General features: G+C 34.1%; 1 protein-coding gene across 9 annotated transcripts in view; it reads right to left on the bottom strand.

Moving 5' to 3' along the window:
• LOC134527202 (conserved oligomeric Golgi complex subunit 4) overlaps positions 1-17,510 on the bottom strand; it is a 235,313-nt gene extending 217,803 nt beyond the window's left edge. For 3 of the 9 annotated variants that reach the window (XM_063359663.1, XM_063359659.1, XM_063359661.1), the window contains exons 1-3: positions 17,407-17,504; positions 17,182-17,325; positions 5,262-5,459 (exon numbers count right to left, since the gene is read on the bottom strand). In XM_063359663.1, coding sequence (XP_063215733.1) covers positions 5,262-5,459; positions 17,182-17,265 — 282 coding nt within the window. In that variant the 5' untranslated portion in view covers positions 17,266-17,325; positions 17,407-17,504. Of the gene's footprint in view, positions 1-5,261; positions 5,460-6,336; positions 6,670-17,181 lie in introns of those variants that run through there. The other 6 variants (XM_063359662.1, XM_063359658.1, XM_063359660.1 and 3 more) reach the window with 4 other exon arrangements.
• Between the last annotated feature and the right edge of the window lie 5,283 nt (positions 17,511-22,793).

The following is a 22,793-nucleotide window of genomic DNA, read 5'->3' as shown; positions in this document are numbered from 1 at the left end:
ACGTCTCCATGACTACCTCGACGAATACAAAACCTCCTGGAATTACGTCTCCATGACCACCTTGACGACGATAAAAACTTCTCAACGACGATAAAAACTTCTAACCTCAATGACGACGACAAATAACCTCCAAACAAATTATCTCCTTTCAAATCCCTTAAAAAACCGCTGTTACTCTGATTCTCTGCTGCTTCTGACAAACTCCTCAAATCCCACGAAATAACCACTTTAACTCACAAATCTACCAATATCTCCACTCCTCATATCTGCACCAACAAAACATTGACAACACTATCACTTCAAAACTGTTGACACCAAATTTTCCTAAATTCCATCAAAAAAAACAACTTCTAACATTTTAAGAATCTCACCAATACCTCTATCATAACTTCAACCACTGGACAACACTTATTTCAAAATTAGACCTAGTCTGCTCAATATTGATAACCCAAGAAATACTAACTTCTGAACAGAGGCATCAACTTCCTAAGACACTGAAACTCACATAGTAAACTTTCCACCACAAAGACAACTCTAAAAAACATTAAATTAGTTATTTGAAACTTCAAAAACTTTTATACAACACACTACCTCTTCACTTATCATATTCAAAATTTTCTTATTAAAATGTTACATAACCTTATAATATTTACACCAAAATACACACTAATTTAATTCTTTATCCATACTGCATTTTCATTTGTTGACATTCACTTACATATCTTAGTATCATTGACCATAATATAAAAATTCCACAAAAACATTATTATTACACATAAAAATTACACAAACTCTTCCAACTGCCTTCTCCATCTTTCCTAGCTCCTGAGCTAGCCGAAAGGTAAGGGGCGCTCAACTACAACCCTTTTAGCTGCTAGTCAGCTCGGCTAAACTATTATACATAACAAATACACACAGTCCTTCCAACTCTCTTCTCTTTCATTCCTAGCTCCTGAGCTAGCCGAAAGGTAAGGGACGCCCAACTAAAACCCTTTTAGCTGCTAGTCAGCTCGGCTAACCTATTACACAAAAAAATATACCCACAAATTACATACAGTTTTTCCAAACTCCTCTATCATTCCTTCCTAGCTCCTGAGCTAGCCGAAAGGTAAGGGGCGCCCAACTAAAACCCTTTTAGCTGCTAATCAGCTCGGCTAACCTTTTAATGAAATTTAAAACAAAAAATAATACAAAGCTATACACAAATATACACTGCACTTGTCATTACACATCAAATTTTAAGCTTTAGATATCTCACTTAAATTTCCACAAACAACAAGTTGACAATTCTATAGTCATGGCATGACAAATACTTCATTAAGATACAATCGTATGCTTCTATTCTTCAAAAACAAATTACATGAACAAATGCCCTTCCTTAGGTTTCAAACAATATCTCCCCTTTCAGCAACAATCGCACATAAAATTAACCTTGATGAGGGGTGGGAGCGACCAAGGAGAAGGGACTCACTCTTGCAAAAAAAAACATCGGACTCCATGCCGGAAACATATTTAAAATTAACCTCCTGGCCCCCCAGCTGCCTCACACACCACATTACACAAAAAAAACATCTGCTGCTTATTTAGGAAAATACCAAAATTCACCTAAACTCTGGCCATCATGAACACACAACTGCTTCTGCAGCTTCAAAACTCGACGACTGTTATGCATTAACGTTTAGTATTACCTTTCATACCTTTAATATAGGATGTTGTTACCCTGTCATTCAATCCAAAACAAATATTTACCATTACCAATATGTGTAGCATTTTCATTTAAAATATTTAACCATTTCAAAATTATATCATTTTCCCAAAAACAACTCATACTAAATTTCCGTTAACATCATCTCATGACACAGCATTAAACAAACATTAACCAAGTGCAATGAAATTCTCACAATGTAAACATTTCTTCACGTAATATTTAATAACTGTCTACTCAAAAATAATTTATACCATTATTATTATTACAACAGAAAATATTCACATTAACTTTGATGTATTTATCTTCCTACTCTTTAAAATCTTGTAAAAAATTGCTGTCATAATCTTATTTGTGCATTTCTATATTATCCTATCATTATTCTTCAAAAAATACAAAAACTCTACAGAATACAAAACATTAACAAGTATACAATTCAAAAAATAAAAAATCTGAAAAACATAAAAAATAAAAAAAAATGGCAAAATTTGCAAAAAATTTAAAAAACATCAAACACGACACAACTAGTTTTGACTCCACCCCTCCATCTAGGCAGTGGGCCAAACAAGTCAAAACACACTGTTTCACTATGTTGCATTACCCCTGTCCATTTACCATAACTTTCTTCTGCCTTTGAACAGAACAAAAAACTGTTTACTATCTCGGCGATAGTTCTGTACACATGCTTCCACACCCAAAACCTCTGACCATGTTGCACAGTTTTTCTCACATGGATCAGGGCAAAATTTTTAGTTTGTACACTATTCAATACACACAACCCACATCTTCGTACATTACTGCTTACATTTTGACAAAATTTCCCCTTTATCGTTTCTCCGCAATCTGTCAAACTCAACTCACTGAATACTTCCTCATCAAATTCGTCCTTAAGTGTATTTGAGAATGTTTTCATTTCAATTTCTACTTTCTTCATTTGTTTACACAACATCCTGATACCGTGTGTATTACCTCTGAATTTACTAATTTTTTCAACCACATTGTCCAAACATTCCCTGTTTCCCTCATCTAGGAATTTTTCACATTTATTCACAATGTTTACCTGCTCATGTACATCATGTACAACAACTTCCACATTTTCTTTTGACACTATTATTTCCCTTTCACTAGTTCCTAAACCAGTTTGTTCCCTTTCCACTTGCATTTCTGCCACATTATTTGCACACCCATCTACTTTGTTTGTACACGTGGCTACCTGTTTATTCATTTTAATTTCAAAGTCATCGAATTTGTTCTCCACCCTGCCGAATTCCTGTCTCAACTGTGTGCCTATTTCACTCCTTAACTTAGCAATCTCTTGTGAATTTACCTCAATTTTGTTGTTGATTTCTTTTTGTCCCTGAGAAAGTTCATTCTGTCCCTGTTTCATTTCCTGTTTTAATTCCTGTTTTAACTCCTGTTGTCCTTGCTTCATTTCCTGTTTTAACTCCTGTTTTAACTCCTGTTGTCCTTGCTTCATTTCCTGTTTTAACTCCTGTTGTCCCTGTTCAATTTTCTGGTTCATTGACAAAAGTAACTGCAAGATTTGGTCTGACCCCCCCATAACCTCAATTGGGCTGCTAATTGTGCGGGGTTCCATATCCTGACCTAGTTCGGCAGGATGTTCCATGTTTACAGGATTTTCCTGTCGACATGAAAAATCTTGCTCTATTAAACTTGTTTCCAAATTTGGATTTGACTGTTCGGAATTTTCTACATTTTCCTGAAAACCCATGAAATCTGATTCGCTGCTGTTGGTACTAGCATTATCCATGTTGACATACACAAATTACCAAATTTTACACAAATACAAGTTAAATTCTCTAAACCAATACAAATAATACAGTTTTCTTAAATTTTCCACTTGCTATCATCGGCGATTCATCCCACGTTGTCCCGCGAAGTGACGATCTCGAAGTCCCGCGATGCGACAGGCCTGAAGTCCCACGGTGCCTTGGGTCGCTGTCCCTCGAAGTACCGTTTTCCGTCGTTTCTCTGGAACACTTCACTCGCTGAAACAGCTCGTAGACACTCGTCGCGAAGAAAAACCGCCTTCGCCGGTCAGCTGCGCCGATAATTCTGGAAACACTTTGCCGTTTTCTTCTAAACTGTTCACTATTTATCGTAGATTGTTGTTATTTGAGGTTATTGTAGTCGCAAACTTGTTTTGAGAATGTTTATATTTTTTATTTACTGCCGAAAATGTCCGTCTTAACCTCAGGGTCGTGTCCAAATTCAAGCTCCACGTTGGGCGCCAAATATAACGTTTCGTTATATACAAAATAAACAGTTCAACGCCGATTGCAAATTTTGATGTTTTTTATTATGTTTTAATAGAATGTTGCACAGACGATTCCAAACACTTTCAAAAAAGGTTACTCATTCAGTCCACATACATCTGCCCGTCGAAAAACTGCTGGTAGCTCGCATGACGAGAAATTACCGGAAAATAATTGCGTAGATTGAGTCCTTCAGTAATGTTTTACTGCAAGTACAAGAAAATGGGACGACCTCAAAGAGAACCGCACCCAGCGAAAACGAATTCCGCCCCGAGCCAACATGCCTACGAAGGTGGCCGCAATTTCTAATTAAATTATATCCAAACGAAAACAAAGACAATTAGGTTGATTTAAATATAGGCCTGGCTCCGACCACCAACGTGAAATGATCTCTTCGCAAATTACATGATAATTTAGCGAGAAGCCATCGAACGCGACCTACTCGTCCAGCGTTCGACAGACGACTGGTGAAATCTGGCCACTCTCTTCTCCACGCAGGGAGGAGAAGTCACCTGACCTCACCGACCAATCACACGCACACTTCATTCACTCTACAGACATTAGCCAATCACAAAACAAGTTACAACACATGAAAAAATCTTGTACACACAGAAATCTGGGCTTCCCCTGATCAGTCTCTTTTCAATTTCACCTCGAAATCGGGGACTCCCATTCTCGTTATCACTCAGTTCCCATACAGGGGGGGAATTACCGTCTTTATCTCGGTTGGCGGGGAAACACTGTTTCTTTCTCACTTCCACTTACAGGCCTCTCATGCCTCTCTTTCTAACCATCACACAAGCCCAGACACAGTCCCGTGATTTATAATTATATTACAATACGTTAATAAAATTTAAGAACAATAATTATAATACGAATTACTTTACAAAATTAAACTTATTGAGAAAAACCTGAATAAGTAGGCCTAACCAAGTAAAAATCTAGATTAGCGACTTCTTTGTGAATAATTACATAAAAATTACTAATGATAGAAAATGTCTAATAAAATAATAAATACCTTCTTAAAAACATAGCAAGTGAAAAATATCAACCCTAAAATATATAACAAACGGTAAAATATCATTAGAAAGACTTTTTAAGAAATATTTACATTCATGAAAATAGTTTAAAAGAAAAATTATTTAATTAGGAGGGCAGGGTTCTGCAACATTACAGGTGGTTATCACATATTGTATCTCAATTGTAAAAGATTAAATGATTCAGTTTAACTAAATATAATTAAACTTTTTTTTTGTAAATATAGTGATTAACATCCTTACCCTGGCAATATCCAGCTGCCGAACTTTCTCACTAACAGTTTCTGCAAGAGACGAAGTGAAATTTATCATTTCAGTAAGCTGTTGTGTATCAGACTGAACAATCTGAAGATTTGGTAACACTTTGGTAATTTTTCTCAACTTGGCTTCCAGATGGCACTGCCTTGATCTAAGTGTTTCCAACGATTTGTTAACTTCATCCTGCAAATAAGTAAAAATTAACTGCTATTAATCAACAAGCTCCTCTATCTGACATTACTGTTTAAAGTTAATAGTTTTGTTTTATTTTGTTTGTGCTAAAAAAAAATTATATGTCCATAATTACAAAATTGCTAAACAGTAGGAACACAAAATACAATAAGTACATTAACTTAACTTGAAATGGTTTTACTGAGAATGTTTTGCTGTAAAAATGCAGTTATCACTGTTAATTTTAAAATTCACTAGTTTTTGCTTTGCCATTAAGTAATATTTCAAAACTTACTTTCATTACAGCCTGAACAGTATAATATTAAAAGATTTTCTGATACTGATACAGTAAGAGAAGATAATTTCCACTGAAGTCATACTTATAGCTGGTTTACAATCAACACAAACACAGTGTTAATTTTAGATACCTAGATGTAAAAAAAGTTTATATCGTAGCCTATCTTAAACAGCTTGTATCAGTAGTTACTTTAAAAAATTATCCATAAGCATAAGTTAATACAGTGTAATACATACTTAATGATTATTTTCTTAGTTATGATATTTTTGAGAAAAATAAAACAAAAAACCAGATTTGGTATTTTTTAAACCTATCAACAATTTATTATCCTGAAAAAAAAAAAATGTTTTTAATTCCTACTTGATACTGAAATATTTAAATCGCAGGCCTCAAAGTGGTTACATTCTAACAAAATAGTGGAAAAAGTGACTTTTCTGGATAAAAAAATGACTAAAAAGTGACTTAAAGTGACACAAAAAACTACCTGTTAAAATGATGAAAATAACATTATGCTATAATAAAATTAATTATCATTTTAAAATTCACAATAACAACACTGTAAAACTATGACATAAAAAAAGGAGATCCTACCTCTACATGCTCTTGGTACAGGAATCAAGCTGTTGGTCCATATTAACTTGAGTGAACCGATACTATTGTAGATATATTGAAAGAAGACAAATAACCAGCACAAACATATCTGCCTAAACATTGCAAACAAGTACGAAAAAGTAATAATAGACACCTAATACTAAGCTATATCCGAAAGAACAGCGTAAATTGCAGGAAGCAGATTATAGGCGCATTGTAAACCACAGGAATTAATTGCATTGTATCAAATGAGTAAAACGGGTCCGAAAAAAACTTGTGCAATATCGGGAAAACGTAAAAAGGGTAACGTAAAATCGGGGTTTTACTGTAATTTTGTTTAGAAGAACATGAAAATACCAATCAAATATGTGAAAAAAGTGGAAAAAGTGACCAGTTACTGGAAAAGGTAACTTTTAGTGACAATCACAACAAAAAGTGACTTTTAGTAGAAAAAGTGACCGACTTTGAGGCTGGTAAATGTCACTGACTTAACCTATATGTACTTAACCAAACTTCTGCACAATTTTACAGTAGCTTATTTTAAATGCTGCTGGTTAATTTCCTAAAGTAGGTACTCTTCTTAAAAACAATTTTAAATCGACACATGTACTTATGTACGTGCATTAAAGGGTATAATTATTTGGCATAATAAAAAATGGTAATTAATACCTATCACCTATCTAAGTTTATCTATTAATCCTGATGACATGATCCCGTATAACTGATCCTGTGGTACATGATGCTTGCTGTTTTAATTTAGTATGTTGACAGATCCTGAACACAACAAAAATATCACAATACAAATAAATTATGTCATCACTTGTGAAATTTTATTTTTGAATTCAATTTGTGATCATAATTCATTTTTACATCACAAATTTTTGACGTGACAAAGTCTAATAAATCGATGAACGCCGGCTGCACGCACGAAAAAGTGTCCCGTAACACACATTGTCCCACTAAGGATGTCCCACTATGGATGTGTCCTGTTATGCTAATTGTACGCATGCGTGGCATCTCTCTTCCACTCGATTGGAACAACCATCGATTTGACTTTTCAATCATATTTTCGTTGTTTCAATTATTAATATTATGTAATTTAATGATCGTCCACCGATTTTCAGCACAATCGGTACAGTTATTTAAAAGTAATGATGAATATTCAAATACGTTTTAAAACTTCCACAACACAAAACAAAATTTTTATATATATAACATCTGAAACTATTATTTCCAATATGGCCTCGTAACCGTGCGGTTAGCATCGCTGACTACCAATTCAAAGGTTGACAAAGCGAATCCCGGCTGCTGCAATATTTTTTTTTGTATTTGTGAAAATAAATACGGCATGAACGACACTTCAAAAGTAATAAATATAATTGAATTAATGAATGCAAATAAAAGTAAATTTATTAATTAAATTGTAGATTTCATTTCACTCCTTTGTATCCATACAAAATAGTGATTATTCAATAAAAATGATTCAATTTTATTCATAAAAGTATGCAGAGGTAGATTTTATCATACAAAAGATAGAAAAATTAAAAAAAAAATTCTTTTTCAAAGAATATAATATTTTTAATGCCTCTTTGGTTTGGTTGAAAAAACCTATTACGGCTCAGTCTCAGGCCGAATATGATATTTCATTTTCTTCTGGATCAATTATTTTATCAATGTTTTGTTATGACGTTGTCACATTAAACTATCATCCGTAAACCGACTTTACAGACAAGCAATTTTTTTTTTCTTTAAGTCAAGGATCTGTTGATGTACTAAATTAAAACAGCAAGCATCATGTACAACAGGATCAATGTATAAAGGATCATGCCATCAGGATCAAGGGAGTAACTTGGATACATGATACGGAATTTTTACCTAAAAAACTAACTTTAATTTTGTGTGCAAATAATTAATAGAAATATAAATATGGTTGATAAAGTGTAAATTCAAATAAATTAAAAAATTTAAATAAGTACTCAGTATACACTATTAACATAAAATAAAATTGTGTAGGTATACATTTAATTATTTGATTTAGTAAAATAATCAAGATAAGTTTTTATTAATAATGGAAATAAATAAATATGCTAAATGTTTATCATAATTTATTAATTTTAATTATTTACTAAATAATAATGTTATAATTAAAAAACATATACATACAATCAGGGTTGGGACTTAACGTGTAAAAAATGGTTTTCTACACGACATGTAAAATACACGTAAAAAACACGTAATTAATGTAAAAGTAAAATACGTAAAAAACCTTTGTTGCCATTTTATATTTTTCATAATATTAAATGTGGCCTGGAGCCTGTTAATGTAGAATATAAGTCTTTCCACACAAGTGGTGGCCAAAGCTTGACGTCAGCATGCAATTGATATGATTGTGGAAGACAAGTAATGTATCATGTATATTCTAGGAACATTGTTATCTTATCACTACATGGAAAGGCAAGAGGCGAGTATTGATCTCACTCTCACATATCACCAGAGTTCCCAACCATAGGTATCATATTACAGTGACAGTGAGACACACTTCCTCTTCTAGACCAAATTTGGCTAACAAGAAACAGATTCAGTGATGTAGCAGATGTTGTTATGTTAGCAAGACAAGTCCTGCTAGCCAACCTACAAAATACTCCCTCAGCTCTACATCTGGAGATACAATAACAAGTTATATTGACACCATGAATGCTTCTGAAAAAAAAAAAAGAAATAGACTTAGCTGTTGCTAAATTTGTTTTTGGTTGCAACATTCCATTTAGTGTTGTGGATAGTATGCATTTCAAGGATATGCTGCAGAAATTGCGCCCTGCCTACCAATCCCCTGGGCGAAAAGTAATTTCTAACAGACTACTTGATGACGTGTACAAGGAAGAATCTAAACATACCCTCCTCAGCCCAGGTGTACAGCCGGCTGGACAATTTTTACTTACGTTTGCTAGTATTTCCGTGCAAGATAAAGAAGCAATGACCAGTTGTCCAGCTTACTGAACACTTCGTTTCAGCTGGGAATTTTTCGCATCGTGTTGTGTAGAGTTTTAGTTGGCTACACTGACATTTAAATATGGTGTTTACTAGTAGCACACGAACTTCACGCAACCGCAGGAAAAAAGGTAAAAATAAATTATTTAGCAGCTGTGCTTATTGGCCTCTAATCTTGAATATTTTCTCTACATCCTGAATATGAGATATGTCCATTTCTTTATGTTTATGTTTGTAATCATTGCGTGTTAAGTTTATGTCCAGCAGCCTGGACACTGGGGTCTGCTTTGGTTTATAAAAAATATAACCTTAAAATACATTTTCAACTAAAAAAATTATTTCTGTGTGTTTGTTGTAGTGAATCAAGATTTTGTGAATGATGACATCCTTCAGGCACTAGATGATAGTGATATTGATATGAATGATGATGATGATGATGATGATGATGATGATGATGATGATGATGATTCAAATTATGTACCCGATGTGCCTGAGAGACGAACATTGAGTTCATTTTGCGACACTGACTCTGGAACAGAACCAGATAGTGAATCTGATGAACTACCTGTAAGTAAATGTGTTTCTTGATGTATAATTATCCAGTTTATATTAATGTTAGGTCAATAGTGGGGTAAAAATAGTTTTCCAAATTTTGGCAAATGTGAGCCAGAGTGGTGATTGTCATTGATGAAAGTAAGGGTTCATTTCTCTTACATGCCTCAACTTGCACAAGCTGCACGAAACCAGACATCTGCACAAATCTGCGGTTCACCCCGTTTCTCTTAACAGGAAGTGACATCACACCACTTTTGCACAGTGTTTGTGTTTACTGTTGCAAGTTGCCTGGGGCGGCTTTGTGCAGCAAAATTTACTCTTGCTATTGATGAATTGTACGTGTAACTATTGTAGTACTGGCAGGAACGTAAAAAAAAACAATAATCTCCCATATTCTGTACTCACAAAATGGTAGCCTGTTATGGATAAAAGTGAACTATACAAATTTTTCGATGGAAAAATGTTTAGAAAAGAACTTATTGTAGTTATTAATAAAACATGAATAAGGTTTAAGCCTCTAGTTACTGTGCCATTTTGTATTCTCTACTTTTACTTTTTAGACTGTAGCGTAGCCCTAGTATTTTTTCTGCAATGGTAGATTTTACCAAAAGTTTTATTTTATTTTTAGGTCAACCAAGAACAGAATAATGGCCAAGTAATAAGAGACATGCTTTGGAAAAACTGTGAGTATTTTGATGCATACATCTCTTTGCTAGGGGACCAAGAATGGGAATTTGGCAACAGGGAGTTTTTTAAGCCCCTCAATTATTTTGAGCAGTATGTCCCAGACGACTTTTACAACAGAATCTCGGATCAAAGTAACAGACGTCACATGCTAGACAATCCAACTAAACAACTAAAATCGACACCAGTAGAGTACAAACAGGTTTTTGGTGCTAACATTGTCATGGGTTGTTTACGTCTCCCAAGGCTAAAAATGTATTACAGATACATATGGGTTGAAAGTTCCTTCGATCACACAATTGCCACGTGATAGAATTTTCACACTCAGAAACTACTTGCACTTGGTGGATAATATGTCTGTTACAGAAGAAGAAAAGACCAATAATCGTCTTTGGAAAGTTCATCCCATTTACGATGTGGTGAGGAATAGGTGTAAACAGATACCACTGAGCTCAGAGTTATCTATAGATGAACAAATGATACATTTTACAGTTAAAACAAAGTTGAAGCAGTTTGTAAAAGGTAAGCCTAACCCTGTTGGTCTCAAATCATTCGTTTTGGCATCTCGTGATGGTGTGGTTAATGATTTCTTTGTGTATCAAGGTAAAAACACATGGCCCGAAGGCAAGCCTGATAATCACTTGGGAATAGGTGGGTCTGTTGTGAAGAGGTTAGCTAGGTACTGATATTCCAGAATGGTATTCACTGTTTTTTGATAGGTATTTCACTTCTTTGCCATTATTGAATTTTTTGCTAACGAAAAATATTGGAGGCACAGGTACCATTTCTGCCAACAGAATTAATAAAAATCTAACGAAGAAACTGTTGTCCGACAAGGAGCTTGAAACAAAGGGCAGGGGTAGTTTCCAACAGTTAGTTCATGAAGATTCTAAGATCTCTCTAATCAAGTGGAGAGATAATAAATCTGTACTGTTAGCATCAACTGCTGTTGGTGCCCAACCTGTGACACAAGTACGTCGGTGGGACAAGAGAGAGAAAAAGTACATCCTTGTAGATTGTTCTAATACAGTGTTTCAGTACAACCAGTCAATGGGAGGAGTAGACCTATGTGATAGACTTATATCTTTTTACAGAATCTGCATGCGTACAAAGAAGTGGACTGTCAGCATACCTGCCAACTTTGGCCAGTCCAAAAGAGGGAGGTTTTTTAGTGTAGTAAATAATTGTTCCCCCAGTAAAGTGGGGGGGGTCCGGGGGCTCTCCCCCTGGAAAATTTTGTTTTGAAGACGCAAAATAGTGCTTTTAAGCATATTCCTAAGTAAAAATTATAAAAAACAGCTGGTTGAAATTGTAATATTTTTATTGGGCTTGTTGCTATATTTAAGAATTGTCTGCACGTGCCTACTGTGGAGAGTTAAAAAGAGAAAGATTTTCCCATTTACAAAATATAGGGTAGACAGGGCCACAAAAAGAGGGCATAGTACGTGCACACCATATAAAAACAAATTTAAAATTTACTCATATTTAACATGAGTTAATTCTAGATTGTTAAATTTTTTTCCCCAATTTTCAATCAACATCTTTAAGTTTCTTGATATTTACTATGCCTAAATAAGTCCTATGTCATTATCAATATATTATATAAATTTACCACTTTACAAAATGCAGCATGTTCACCTTTCCTCGATTGCAGAATGCACGGAAATTCGTAACTAAATGTCTTCTTGTACACAGCAAGATACTTCACTGTAGGCTTACTTAGCGCCATTTACATTAAATCCCTATTGCGGAGTAGACCTACAACTAAACAAAAATACTCATCACGCAACTGCTTCACAAAATAATATTTTTATGACATACACCGTTGAATAAATTCAAAGACTATAATGCTAACTCTACACTTCGTCTGTGAGCACAGACGCAGACAAAGGCGAATTTGTTCGGGCACAAACTAACAATTCACACATAGGCGGCTTACACACCGAAGCGAATTTGGGCACGAATGTAAACAGTGGTATCATAAACTCATTAATTCAGTCCGTCTTTATTTCAAACCACCACCAAAAACACAGTTTTCAATGTTGACAATACACGCCATCTTGGAAAACAAATGAAACCTTTTTCTGGTTGGCTAACAAACACCAATGACGAACGTGTACCAAAACAGCTCCCATAATTATCGTAAATAACTACGTTTCTTTCTACGCTTAACCAAGAGTTTTAGCTGACAATTGTGGCCATTGAGGCTATTAAAATAACCACACGTTATGGTACGAACCGTAGTTACTAAACGCTTGTACGTAAAAATGGTACAAACATATTAATACTATAAATTTACGGCATTAAAAACTTCAAGAGAAACAGAACCAAAAAGCGGGAGATTTGAATGACAAATCGGGAGGGCGGGAGAAAGGTTATAAAATCGGGAGTCTCCCGCCTAAAGCGGGAGGGTTGGCAGGTATGTGTCAGGTTCATTTTTCATATGATCGACCTGGCTGTTACAAACGCTTGGAAAGAATATGTGCGAGATAGAGTATCGCTGGGTGAGAAGAAGTCTGCAGTTATGGATCTCCTGGATTTTGTATGTTGGTGAATCACTGGGCATGGGAGCTAAAGGATCTCAAGTGAACACAAATGCTGAAGAGCAACCAGAATCTGATTGGGAGCCTGCAAAGAAAAGATGTGTAGCGATCCCAACAAAGGATGTGCGGTTGACAGGAAACAAACATTTAACGATTTGCAATGTAAATGACAGCAACAAGTTCATGAGGTGCAGAAACCAGAACTGTTCTGGAAAAACCAGTTTCAAATGTTTGGCATGTGATTTTCTGTGCATTTCACCTTCACGACAGTGTTTTCTTGAATTTCATTCCTAATAATAATCATGGTTATTCTTGAGTTCAAGTTATTTCTAAAAACTAAAATATGGCAGAGTTGTATGTCGTATTACATGTTGTATTCCATAGCAAGCAGTAATTCTAGTAATTTTTTTTTTTTAATTCTTTATAATCACATGTGTCTTTCTGTGATTTTTTTATTTGTGTTAAAAATGCTCTGATGTCTGTGTTTTCTATAGTTGCGTTTAAAATATTGTTTGATAATTTTTGCTTGCACGAGTGCTTTTAAGGATTATCGCTGCTAGTGTAACTATGTCCCAATGTCCAGATAGCTGGACATATGATTTTGGTAATTTAAAATAAGAAAATATTGGAACCAAAATTTTTTCTGTATTATTGAGGTCCCTTGTAACACAAAAATCAAAGAAACACTAGGTTTCCTTTGAAGAAATATTTTCATGTCTGAGGAGGATACACATGTTGAGCCTGACTCTGTTTTACTCATTGATGGGTGGAAAAATGAATCCAATAACACTAAAAATGTTGTTACAATGCTGCACAATGTCAATGCAAGTACTGGAAAACCAAAAAGTTTGTTTTTGGAGGCTTTTGATCTTTCAGGTGAGTCAGAGACAGGAAACAAACTATGTGAAATTGTAGAAGAGGCATCTGAAAAAGCTAAAACACTGTATAACACACATACATATTGTACTGTGTCTGATAATGCCATCAACATGGTTAAAATGAGCAAATGCCATCAATTATGGCATTCTGCTTGTAACTCTCACACTGCAAATCTGTTGGCTAAGGACCTTCTACCAAAAAACGTGTCTTCAAAGGTAAATTAAGTTCTGAAAACATTCAAACATCCAGATCCACACATACATATTGTACTGTGTCTGATAATGCCATCAACATGGTTAAAATGAGCAAATGCCATCAATTATGGCATTCTGCTTGTAACTCTCACACTGCAAATCTGTTGGCTAAGGACCTTCTACCAAAAAACGTGTCTTCAAAGGTAAATTAAGTTCTGAAAACATTCAAACATCCAGATCAGCAGCGCAAACTTTTGTCTTTTAGTGGTTCTAGAGTTTGTCTTGCAGTGGACACTCACTGGTGCTCTCAACGCATGCCTGTGCTTCTCTGAAAAGCAACATTACAGCAATGCGTAAAGTGTCAGCTAGCGATGAATTAGCCAAAATTTCACCACAAGTGAAATGTCTTATTTGATGAATATTTTCTTCTTCACAAGTAAATAATACGATTGTGCTCTTAGATCCTGTAAGCCAGCTCATAAATGCTTGTCAAAAGTCAGACAGCAGTGTTGCTGATGTAGTAGAAATGTGGATGTCACTACAGTTACCTGATGGTCATAATGACAAACATCATCATCTTGAGAAGCGGAGAAAACAATCTCTAAATATATACAGCATGTCAGCAAATGTACTTCACCCACAATATTGAGGTCAGAATCTTAATGAAGAACACCACAACCGAGTGGAAGGCCTCATATTGAAAATTTTGGATGTAGAAAATCTCTCAAGTTTTCAAATGTATCAGGAAAAGGCTGGAATATTGGGTGACATCAACAAAGGCATTAAATCTCCAAAAACATTTTGGTTTTTTTGCAAAGAGGCACCATAAGCCACTAGCAGATTTGGCTAACAAATTACTAAACATTCCAGCATCATCTGCGCAATTGGCGAGAGTTTTTTCCAACTGATCGTTTGTCCATAATGCCAACAGGAATCGCCTTTCATGTGATAAATCAAAAAACTAGTGCAGGTTTATTAGGTACTCTCTTAATATTAAAGATCAAGCGTGTGATGATTATTGACTACCCTTAGTCAATGTAGTGAAGTGGTCACTTCGTTAATTTATAATTAGTGAATATTGGAATTTTTAAAATATTGTTATTACTATAAAAGAAGCTATTTTGAATTCAAGCAAACTTATTACTTAACATTATTGTGTTGTGTTTACAAAAGTTAAAATAGTTTACCATCAGAAGTTATTCAGAAAACAACTGTTATTTCCTGCATAGAGTGAGGTGTAGTGAGAAATTCTGTAGGTATTATCATATCAAGGAAGGAGATTTAGCATAGCATAACACTGATCAAACAAGTAAAAGTTAAAAGTGGAAAAAAACACCTTTTCATAAACACATTTACAACAACTGATTAACATAATTTAAACAATCATGTAGTATGTGTAGCTACCTAGTGAAATATATGTCTGAGGAGTACAGTACATGTATGACTAAGTTGTGTTTGTATAGGAATGACTGAATTCAATTTGCACTAAATGTGTTGTTTAGTATGTAAAACCTTAACAGAAATACTATTTTGAAGTAATGTTCTTTTTTGTGGTAAATATGTAATTGGGCAGTATTTGCGAAAATACCTTTATTGCATGCTCTTCAACTTCCTCTTTTCATTAAAAGCGGCGGAGATAAGAAATTCCAAATACTTTAGGAGATATTGAATTTTTAAATTTCATCACATTGTTTCTTGTTTACGAGTATCTACTTTTTTTATTGGATAATGTCATCACGTGATTGTTCGTGATAGGCCAGAATTCAAACGAACCAATACGTGATTATCTAGTTCATTTATTGTTTAAAACGGTGTTTAATTACCGCCTCCAACTTAGGTAAGTTTTTAACGTTTCTAATTTTAAAGTCTTATTTGTTATTTTGATATTGTTGCGCAAGTAATAAGTAACAAAACGTGAGTTGCTACTGTTCATCCTTTGTTACGGGTTTGTTTGGTCAGGTCATTTACATTATAAATATTTTAAAACTAAACAGCCATTAAAATTAATTCACATTATTTTTAATGTTGGCTTAGTTTGAAAGTATTAATAATGTAACTGACCTGACCTAATCAACCATTTTATTGATTACGCATTCACGATTCACATATTCACGAACACACTGCAAAATAACAAAAATTTCGGCGCTCAAATGGTTCCACAGGTCTTGTCTTGCAAAATTAAAAAATTCGATATCTCCTCAAGAATTTGGAATTTCTTATCTCCGCCGCTTTTAATGAAAAGAGGAAGTTGAAGAGCATTTATAATAAAGGTATTTTCGGATTTTTAACATTTTTTTTCGCAAATACAGCTGAACTACATATGATGAAATTTAAAAATTCCATATATCCTAAAGTATTTGGAATTTCTTACCTCCGCCACTTTTAATGAAAAGAGGAAGTTGAAGAGCATATAATATCAGTATTTTCGGATTTTTAACATTTTTTTTTCGCAAATACCGCTCAACTACATATTTACCTTTTTTGTCTCAAACCGTTAATTTTAATGTTAGTTAATTACACCATGAAGAAAATTGTTTTTTACATGTAAATTACGTGTAAAATACTTACAGGTAATTTACTCACCCAACCCTGCATACAATATAACTTCACTTAAACAAACACAGATCTATCACTAATATTTACAATAAATAAATGAATTTTAATGATATGGACCAGTCTTCAAAGGTTTAAGATTTAAAAACAGATATATAATTATTGTTTGTATGTAGCCTTTCTTCATCCTGCCAATTTTTGTTGCAAGTTGCGCACACAACGTAAACCTTCATTCTTATTATTTTTTCCATAACGCACCTACGGTACTAGAATTTCAAAAATTCCGAAAATTATATTTTAGAGTACCTAGGCTACTACTTGTCCCGAATAATGCAGTTAGGCATTTTAAATATCGCTAACCCAACCAACGTTTATACGAATTTACAGTATTTTTAATAACCTACAAAATCATGCAAACAATTTTATAGTCCTGAACAAAAACTCTTTACCTCTCTGACAGCAAGAGTTTGGCACGCTTTTTCGATACCCTCCACATTTGTCAAATCTTCTTCTGTTACATTTCCAAGCAACATTTTGTTAAACGTTAACCGCCGAAAGGTTAGAGATCATTGAGTAATGTCGATTGTAAATATCTGTAACATATTGAATAGTTTTGATTATATGTAAACAATAAAATTATTTTTTCTCACAAATATATGAAGGAAAAAACCCACTCCAACAGCAACTGCTTTAAAATCGAAAATGTCAAAATTTACACTTCATGTAATGCGAACCTCGGTCGACTCCATAGAAAAGTAAAGGTATAGAAGGACAACTCAATGTATGGAATCGGGAACAGTGATAAAAGCGCTTATGTGGTTGTGGCGGAAACTAAAATTCAAAATCGATTTTTATCTATGTAACGATCGAACATATCGATACTTAGTAAATTCGATATATCGTCCGCATATTATTTGGTAATTGTTCGCATTGTTGTTGTTGTTATAATTATAAACAATCACATTGTTTACAATTACAACATTTCGGCAGGCACGATTATAATTAAAATAAATCTCCCAATAGCAATAATTTATAAATTTCGCAGTTCTATGGTGAGTATCTAACCTGAAAGTTATGGAGGGCCAGTAACAAAACATTTCGGACATTGCTTGAGTTATAAATGATATTGTGTATCTTTAACAAACTCTGTTCGCAATAAGACGGAAGGCATTATTTCACTGTTTGCATTATACATATATATGTATATATAATGGAAAAATGAAATAAAGCCTTCCATCTTATTGTGAATAGTGTTTGATGAAGATATACAATATAATTGTGGTAAATATGTAGTTGAGCGGTAAAAAGATGTTAAAAATCTGAAAATACTTTTATTATGTGCTCTTTAAATTCCTCTTTTCATTAAAGCCGGCGGAGATAAATTCCAAAAAGAGGAAGTTAAAGAGCATAGAATAAAAGCATTTTCGGAATTTTTAAATTTTATTTAACAAAAGATCGCCCAACTATGAAAATTAAAAAATTTGATATCTCCTTAATTATTTGGAATTTCTTATCTCCGCCTGCTTTTATGAAAAGAGGAATTTGAAGAGCATAAAATAATAGTATTTTCAGATTTTTAACATTTTATTTTCGCTAATAACGCTCAACTACATATTTACCATCGTTGTTAACACACACACACGTGTGTGACTAATCAACTAAATCGAGATAAGCAACCAAAAAGAGACAGTGCTCCTTCGACAGAGCACAAATAGGCCCGCTCGTGAAGTCTGAGAGACTTTTTGACTCAACAGAAAGTGAAGTTCACGGCCAAATAATGTGTAATAACATTTTCCATACTTGTACAGCCAAAGTCTGTGGTGAATGTGATACACGCTTATCCTGTTCAACTTTTCATTTCAGCTCGTATAGGCCCTTCTAGAACTTACAGGCTCACATCTTAGTCCATTTGCGAAAATGGACTTCACATGCAATCAAAAGTAAATATACATGAACTAGGCAGCTTGAGATCAAATTACAAAATACAAAGTTATATTACCATATTCTTATTCTCGTATTGTTGTAGGTTGTCTTTAATGTTAATAGTCAGACTGAAATGGAAGGCTGCTTTACAACAGTAATAGTATGTGTGAAGGAACGGACTTAATGAATGTAGAAAGGGGACTGCAATAAATTGGTGTGGGACTTCTGACACACAGTGGAAAGTAGAGGTTGCAACCATCAATGTGGTCCTTAAAAGAATGCATTGAATGAGCCGCCAGCATATAACAGTGAATGTGCAAATGATTTAATTGGGAAACTGTCATGTTTTAATGCCACAAGAACATCGACAAATATCTGCTAAATCAATAAAAACACTTACATGTAGCATTGCATTTATTTGCATCATTAATGTTGTATGAAATACTATTTGGTCCTACCATATCCCTCATAAAGAATATCGGATAGTATTACAAAATTACTTACATATTGTGTCTTGTATCAAGGTAATATGTGAATCACAATTTTTTTCCCCAATATGTAACTAGTGTGTTTGGTGATTTAATTTTTATACACCGTAATTAATCATTGAACACAAAAACTCACATAGGAACAGCTGGACATCTAATTGCAGTGACGTAGCCACGGTGACTGGCGCCCCTGGCCGGACTTGAAAATGGCGCCCCCTCTTGGTTTAAAAGGGTGGGGGGGGGGGGGGGGGGGGGATGGCAGTAATGCAAAACCGTCGCGGCGGCGTCACCTCCTGCTCCGGCGCCCCTGGCGGGGGCCGTCCCTGCCACCCGCTTGCTACGCTACTGTCTAATTGCTAGAGACCTGTAAAATTTGCGGATTCAAATACCTTTGACATTATTTTGCTTCAGTGATTGGGCCACAGTTTATCTGAAGACTCTTGAGCCAATGAAAAATCTTTAACAGAAGAATTAGCGAATCATGATCATTCCAGTCAACAGGTGTTACGAGTCGGTAACCAATCAGCAGATGTAATTTACACGAGTGCATAGAGGATCATGGAGTCTATCCTTTAGGGATTTGAAATCGCGAATTTTATAGGTCTCTATGAATTGCATATTATTCCTAATGGCAGGTTGGTACACATGCAATCTGGACAATGTTATTTGTGGTTAGAATGTTTTGTTTACAAAGCTAGGTTTTCTCGCCACCCAAATTAAAAATTGACTTAGCTGGCAAAAGATCATTACTGCACTTCTGCATGCAAGGCATGTATTACCCAAACTGTGCAAGTTTGTATCGGCAAACACCAATCTGTAATCACTTATACACGTTCCCACCTTAACTATGTACCAATGAAATTAATAACCACTAATGCTATTGTGCAGTGTAATACCACAAGGGCTTCTTTCAAAGACTATTGCAGACAGGGTAATCAACTCAGCTCCTTTTAGGCTCAGCTTACGTGTCACCTTGTTAGATGTGCAGAGGTCTTTGAATCAAAACCACCTATTTTATATCTGTTTGAAGTCAGAAAGAAATTAAGTACAGTGGTACGGGCTATCGTGCAGCAGTGCCAGTACAGTATGAACAAAAAATATTTGTTGTCACTGAAGGAGCTAGCTGCTGTCAATTTCAAATAGCCTACTATCATTTTGACAATTCATTTCATTTAACACCTGGTTCAAGGTACATATTCCTGTGCCCATAGTAACTTCACTTGGCCTACACAATGGTAATGGAAGAGGGAATGGAGGGAGTTACTGCTGGAATCTTCCGTGCAAATAGTAAATAAGTCAAAACAATAATTTACTAAACATCTTTTCAGAAATAATTTATCAATGCTACTGTACAAAAGTTTATAAACTTCCTGTAACACCTTTGTAAATATTGTATAACCAGGCTTTTTACCTCTTTTCACTAGATGAAAATTATTTGCTAGTAAATTAAACAGATCACATTTGAAAAATGCTAAATAATTTTATACAAAACCGGTACATACCAAAGGTCAGGTAAGTTATTACACACAAACTAATAAACTATGAATTATAATGTGAAAGGGGAAAGAAAAACAATTAAAAAGAGGTACACTTAGGAAAAATTTTTTATTCATAGTTAAAAGGAATTTAGTTAATTATGACATTAATACATACACCATTCGACCATTCGAGAGAACCACTATCATGTAGCCTAAAGTATGTCATTCTTGAATGTTATCATAAATAACACAATATAAAAACTTAATGTACAGATACAAAAGCACCTCATAAAATGAACTATACAATTAATATTGAGATGGTATGAATTATTTAAATTAATTTGGCTTGTGCAATTCCTTTTTTATAAACTAATAGAAAAATCAGGGCATTTCATTAAAATAAAGTCGTTTTAAATTATTTATCTTATAAAAGAAATATGCAGTAATTTTTTACAAGTCACTTGAAATTCATTGCAAAGCACTTTTATATATGCAAAAAATGGTTCAATAATATATTATCAAAAACAAACACAAAACAAAATATTAATATTTCAAAATTGTGTAATATATATATATATGTATATATACAAACACCATGACAAATGTAAAATAATAAAAATTATGGTAACCCTCTGTAAACAATATTGACATAATAGACAGGCAAAAAAATAATTTGGTTAGTCATTAAACACATATACAATGCTGAGATTTAATTTACACTACTTTTAAATAAACTTCTCTTATACATGATGGCAAAGAAATTTGTATGGCTATTGCCACGTTTTACAAGAATTCCAAAATTAGGTACAAGAACAATAATGAAAAATTTACATAGGTACAGTTTATTTACACAAGGCATCAAATAGTCTGCTATAACTTAACTGTGCAGTGTATGCCGGTTCATAATGTTATTTAATATTCTTACTTTTATTACATTTGTTTATAGACATAAATTGATAGCATATACAAACAAACTACTTTGAAATTGACAGTGTATTTGCTATTTAAGTTAGATGCTTTATTTTTAATAAGATTTTACACCTTTTTGCTAAGCAATGAATTATACGCATTAGGGAATTTGTCATAAGCGAGTTTACTACAGAAAACAGAGTGCAGTACTTCTTCAAAATTGTGGCGTGCACGCATACATAAGTGTATACTGAAGCTTATCCTCACAAAATATACCACACATTACTAATTTACTCGAATAATATAAAATGCACATATCACTAAAACTACAATTTTATTATAAGACTACATATTAGCAATACTAACATTGTCTCTAATAATCATATCAACCTTGAAAAGGATACCACTAGGTTGTAAAAAAAACCCTGAACAATAAAGACCAGCAATGTGAGAAATTTATAGTATTTGCAAAGTGCATGGCTTGAATACTGTGAAACCGGTGGGTCGAGCATGGTTCTTTTCCTTGCCACCGTCACAGCGACGACGCGTCGCCGGTATGACGGCGGAGTTATGACGGCCGCGGGAAAATGAGAGCATGGAACCCATCGTCATATCTCTCCCGTCTTCGCTAGGGCGTCTTACCTATGACGGCTCGGCATTCAATAATATGCAGAGGTTGGTAGTGAATTTACAGAAAGGAGGTGTTTTATTTGGCAGTTGGTGTATCTGCTAGCAATTTACAGCCAATAGAAAACTACCTACACGAAAACAAGATTGTGGACATTCATAAAACTTAGGCATGATGTGTCTATCGAATTATATATTTTCCACAACTATATTCAATATTTATATCATTTTTCATTGTACGCCTGTTAGTTTTCCGTAAATATAAGTTTTACAGACTATTTTTTGCCCAGTAAAACACCCGTCACGTCTCAGTCTCAAAATACAGGTATAATAAAATCATTTTACATAGCAAAGTCTTTTATGATTATTAAATCCGGGTATGTTGATTTTAATCAGCATGATTTAAATCGTGATTTTAATCATGATTTAAATAATGTGATTTTTTTTTAAAATCTCATAATTTAAATCAAGTGATTTTTTTTTGAATCAGTGAATAGAATCAATTTATAATTTGATAATATGAACGTTAATATTTCCTATACTGTATTATTACCTCATGTGTTTGTGTTGTGTGTGTGTCATATCTCCTTGGCAACAGGTTTGTCTTCCAACAATGTCAAATGCTATTTTTAGAAC

This window comes from Bacillus rossius, chromosome 1 (assembly GCF_032445375.1).
Source record: "Bacillus rossius redtenbacheri isolate Brsri chromosome 1, Brsri_v3, whole genome shotgun sequence".
NCBI classification, from domain to species: domain Eukaryota; kingdom Metazoa; phylum Arthropoda; class Insecta; order Phasmatodea; family Bacillidae; genus Bacillus; species Bacillus rossius.
The sequence above is the reverse complement of the archived record's forward strand: the minus strand, read 5'-3'. Positions and strand labels throughout refer to the sequence as shown.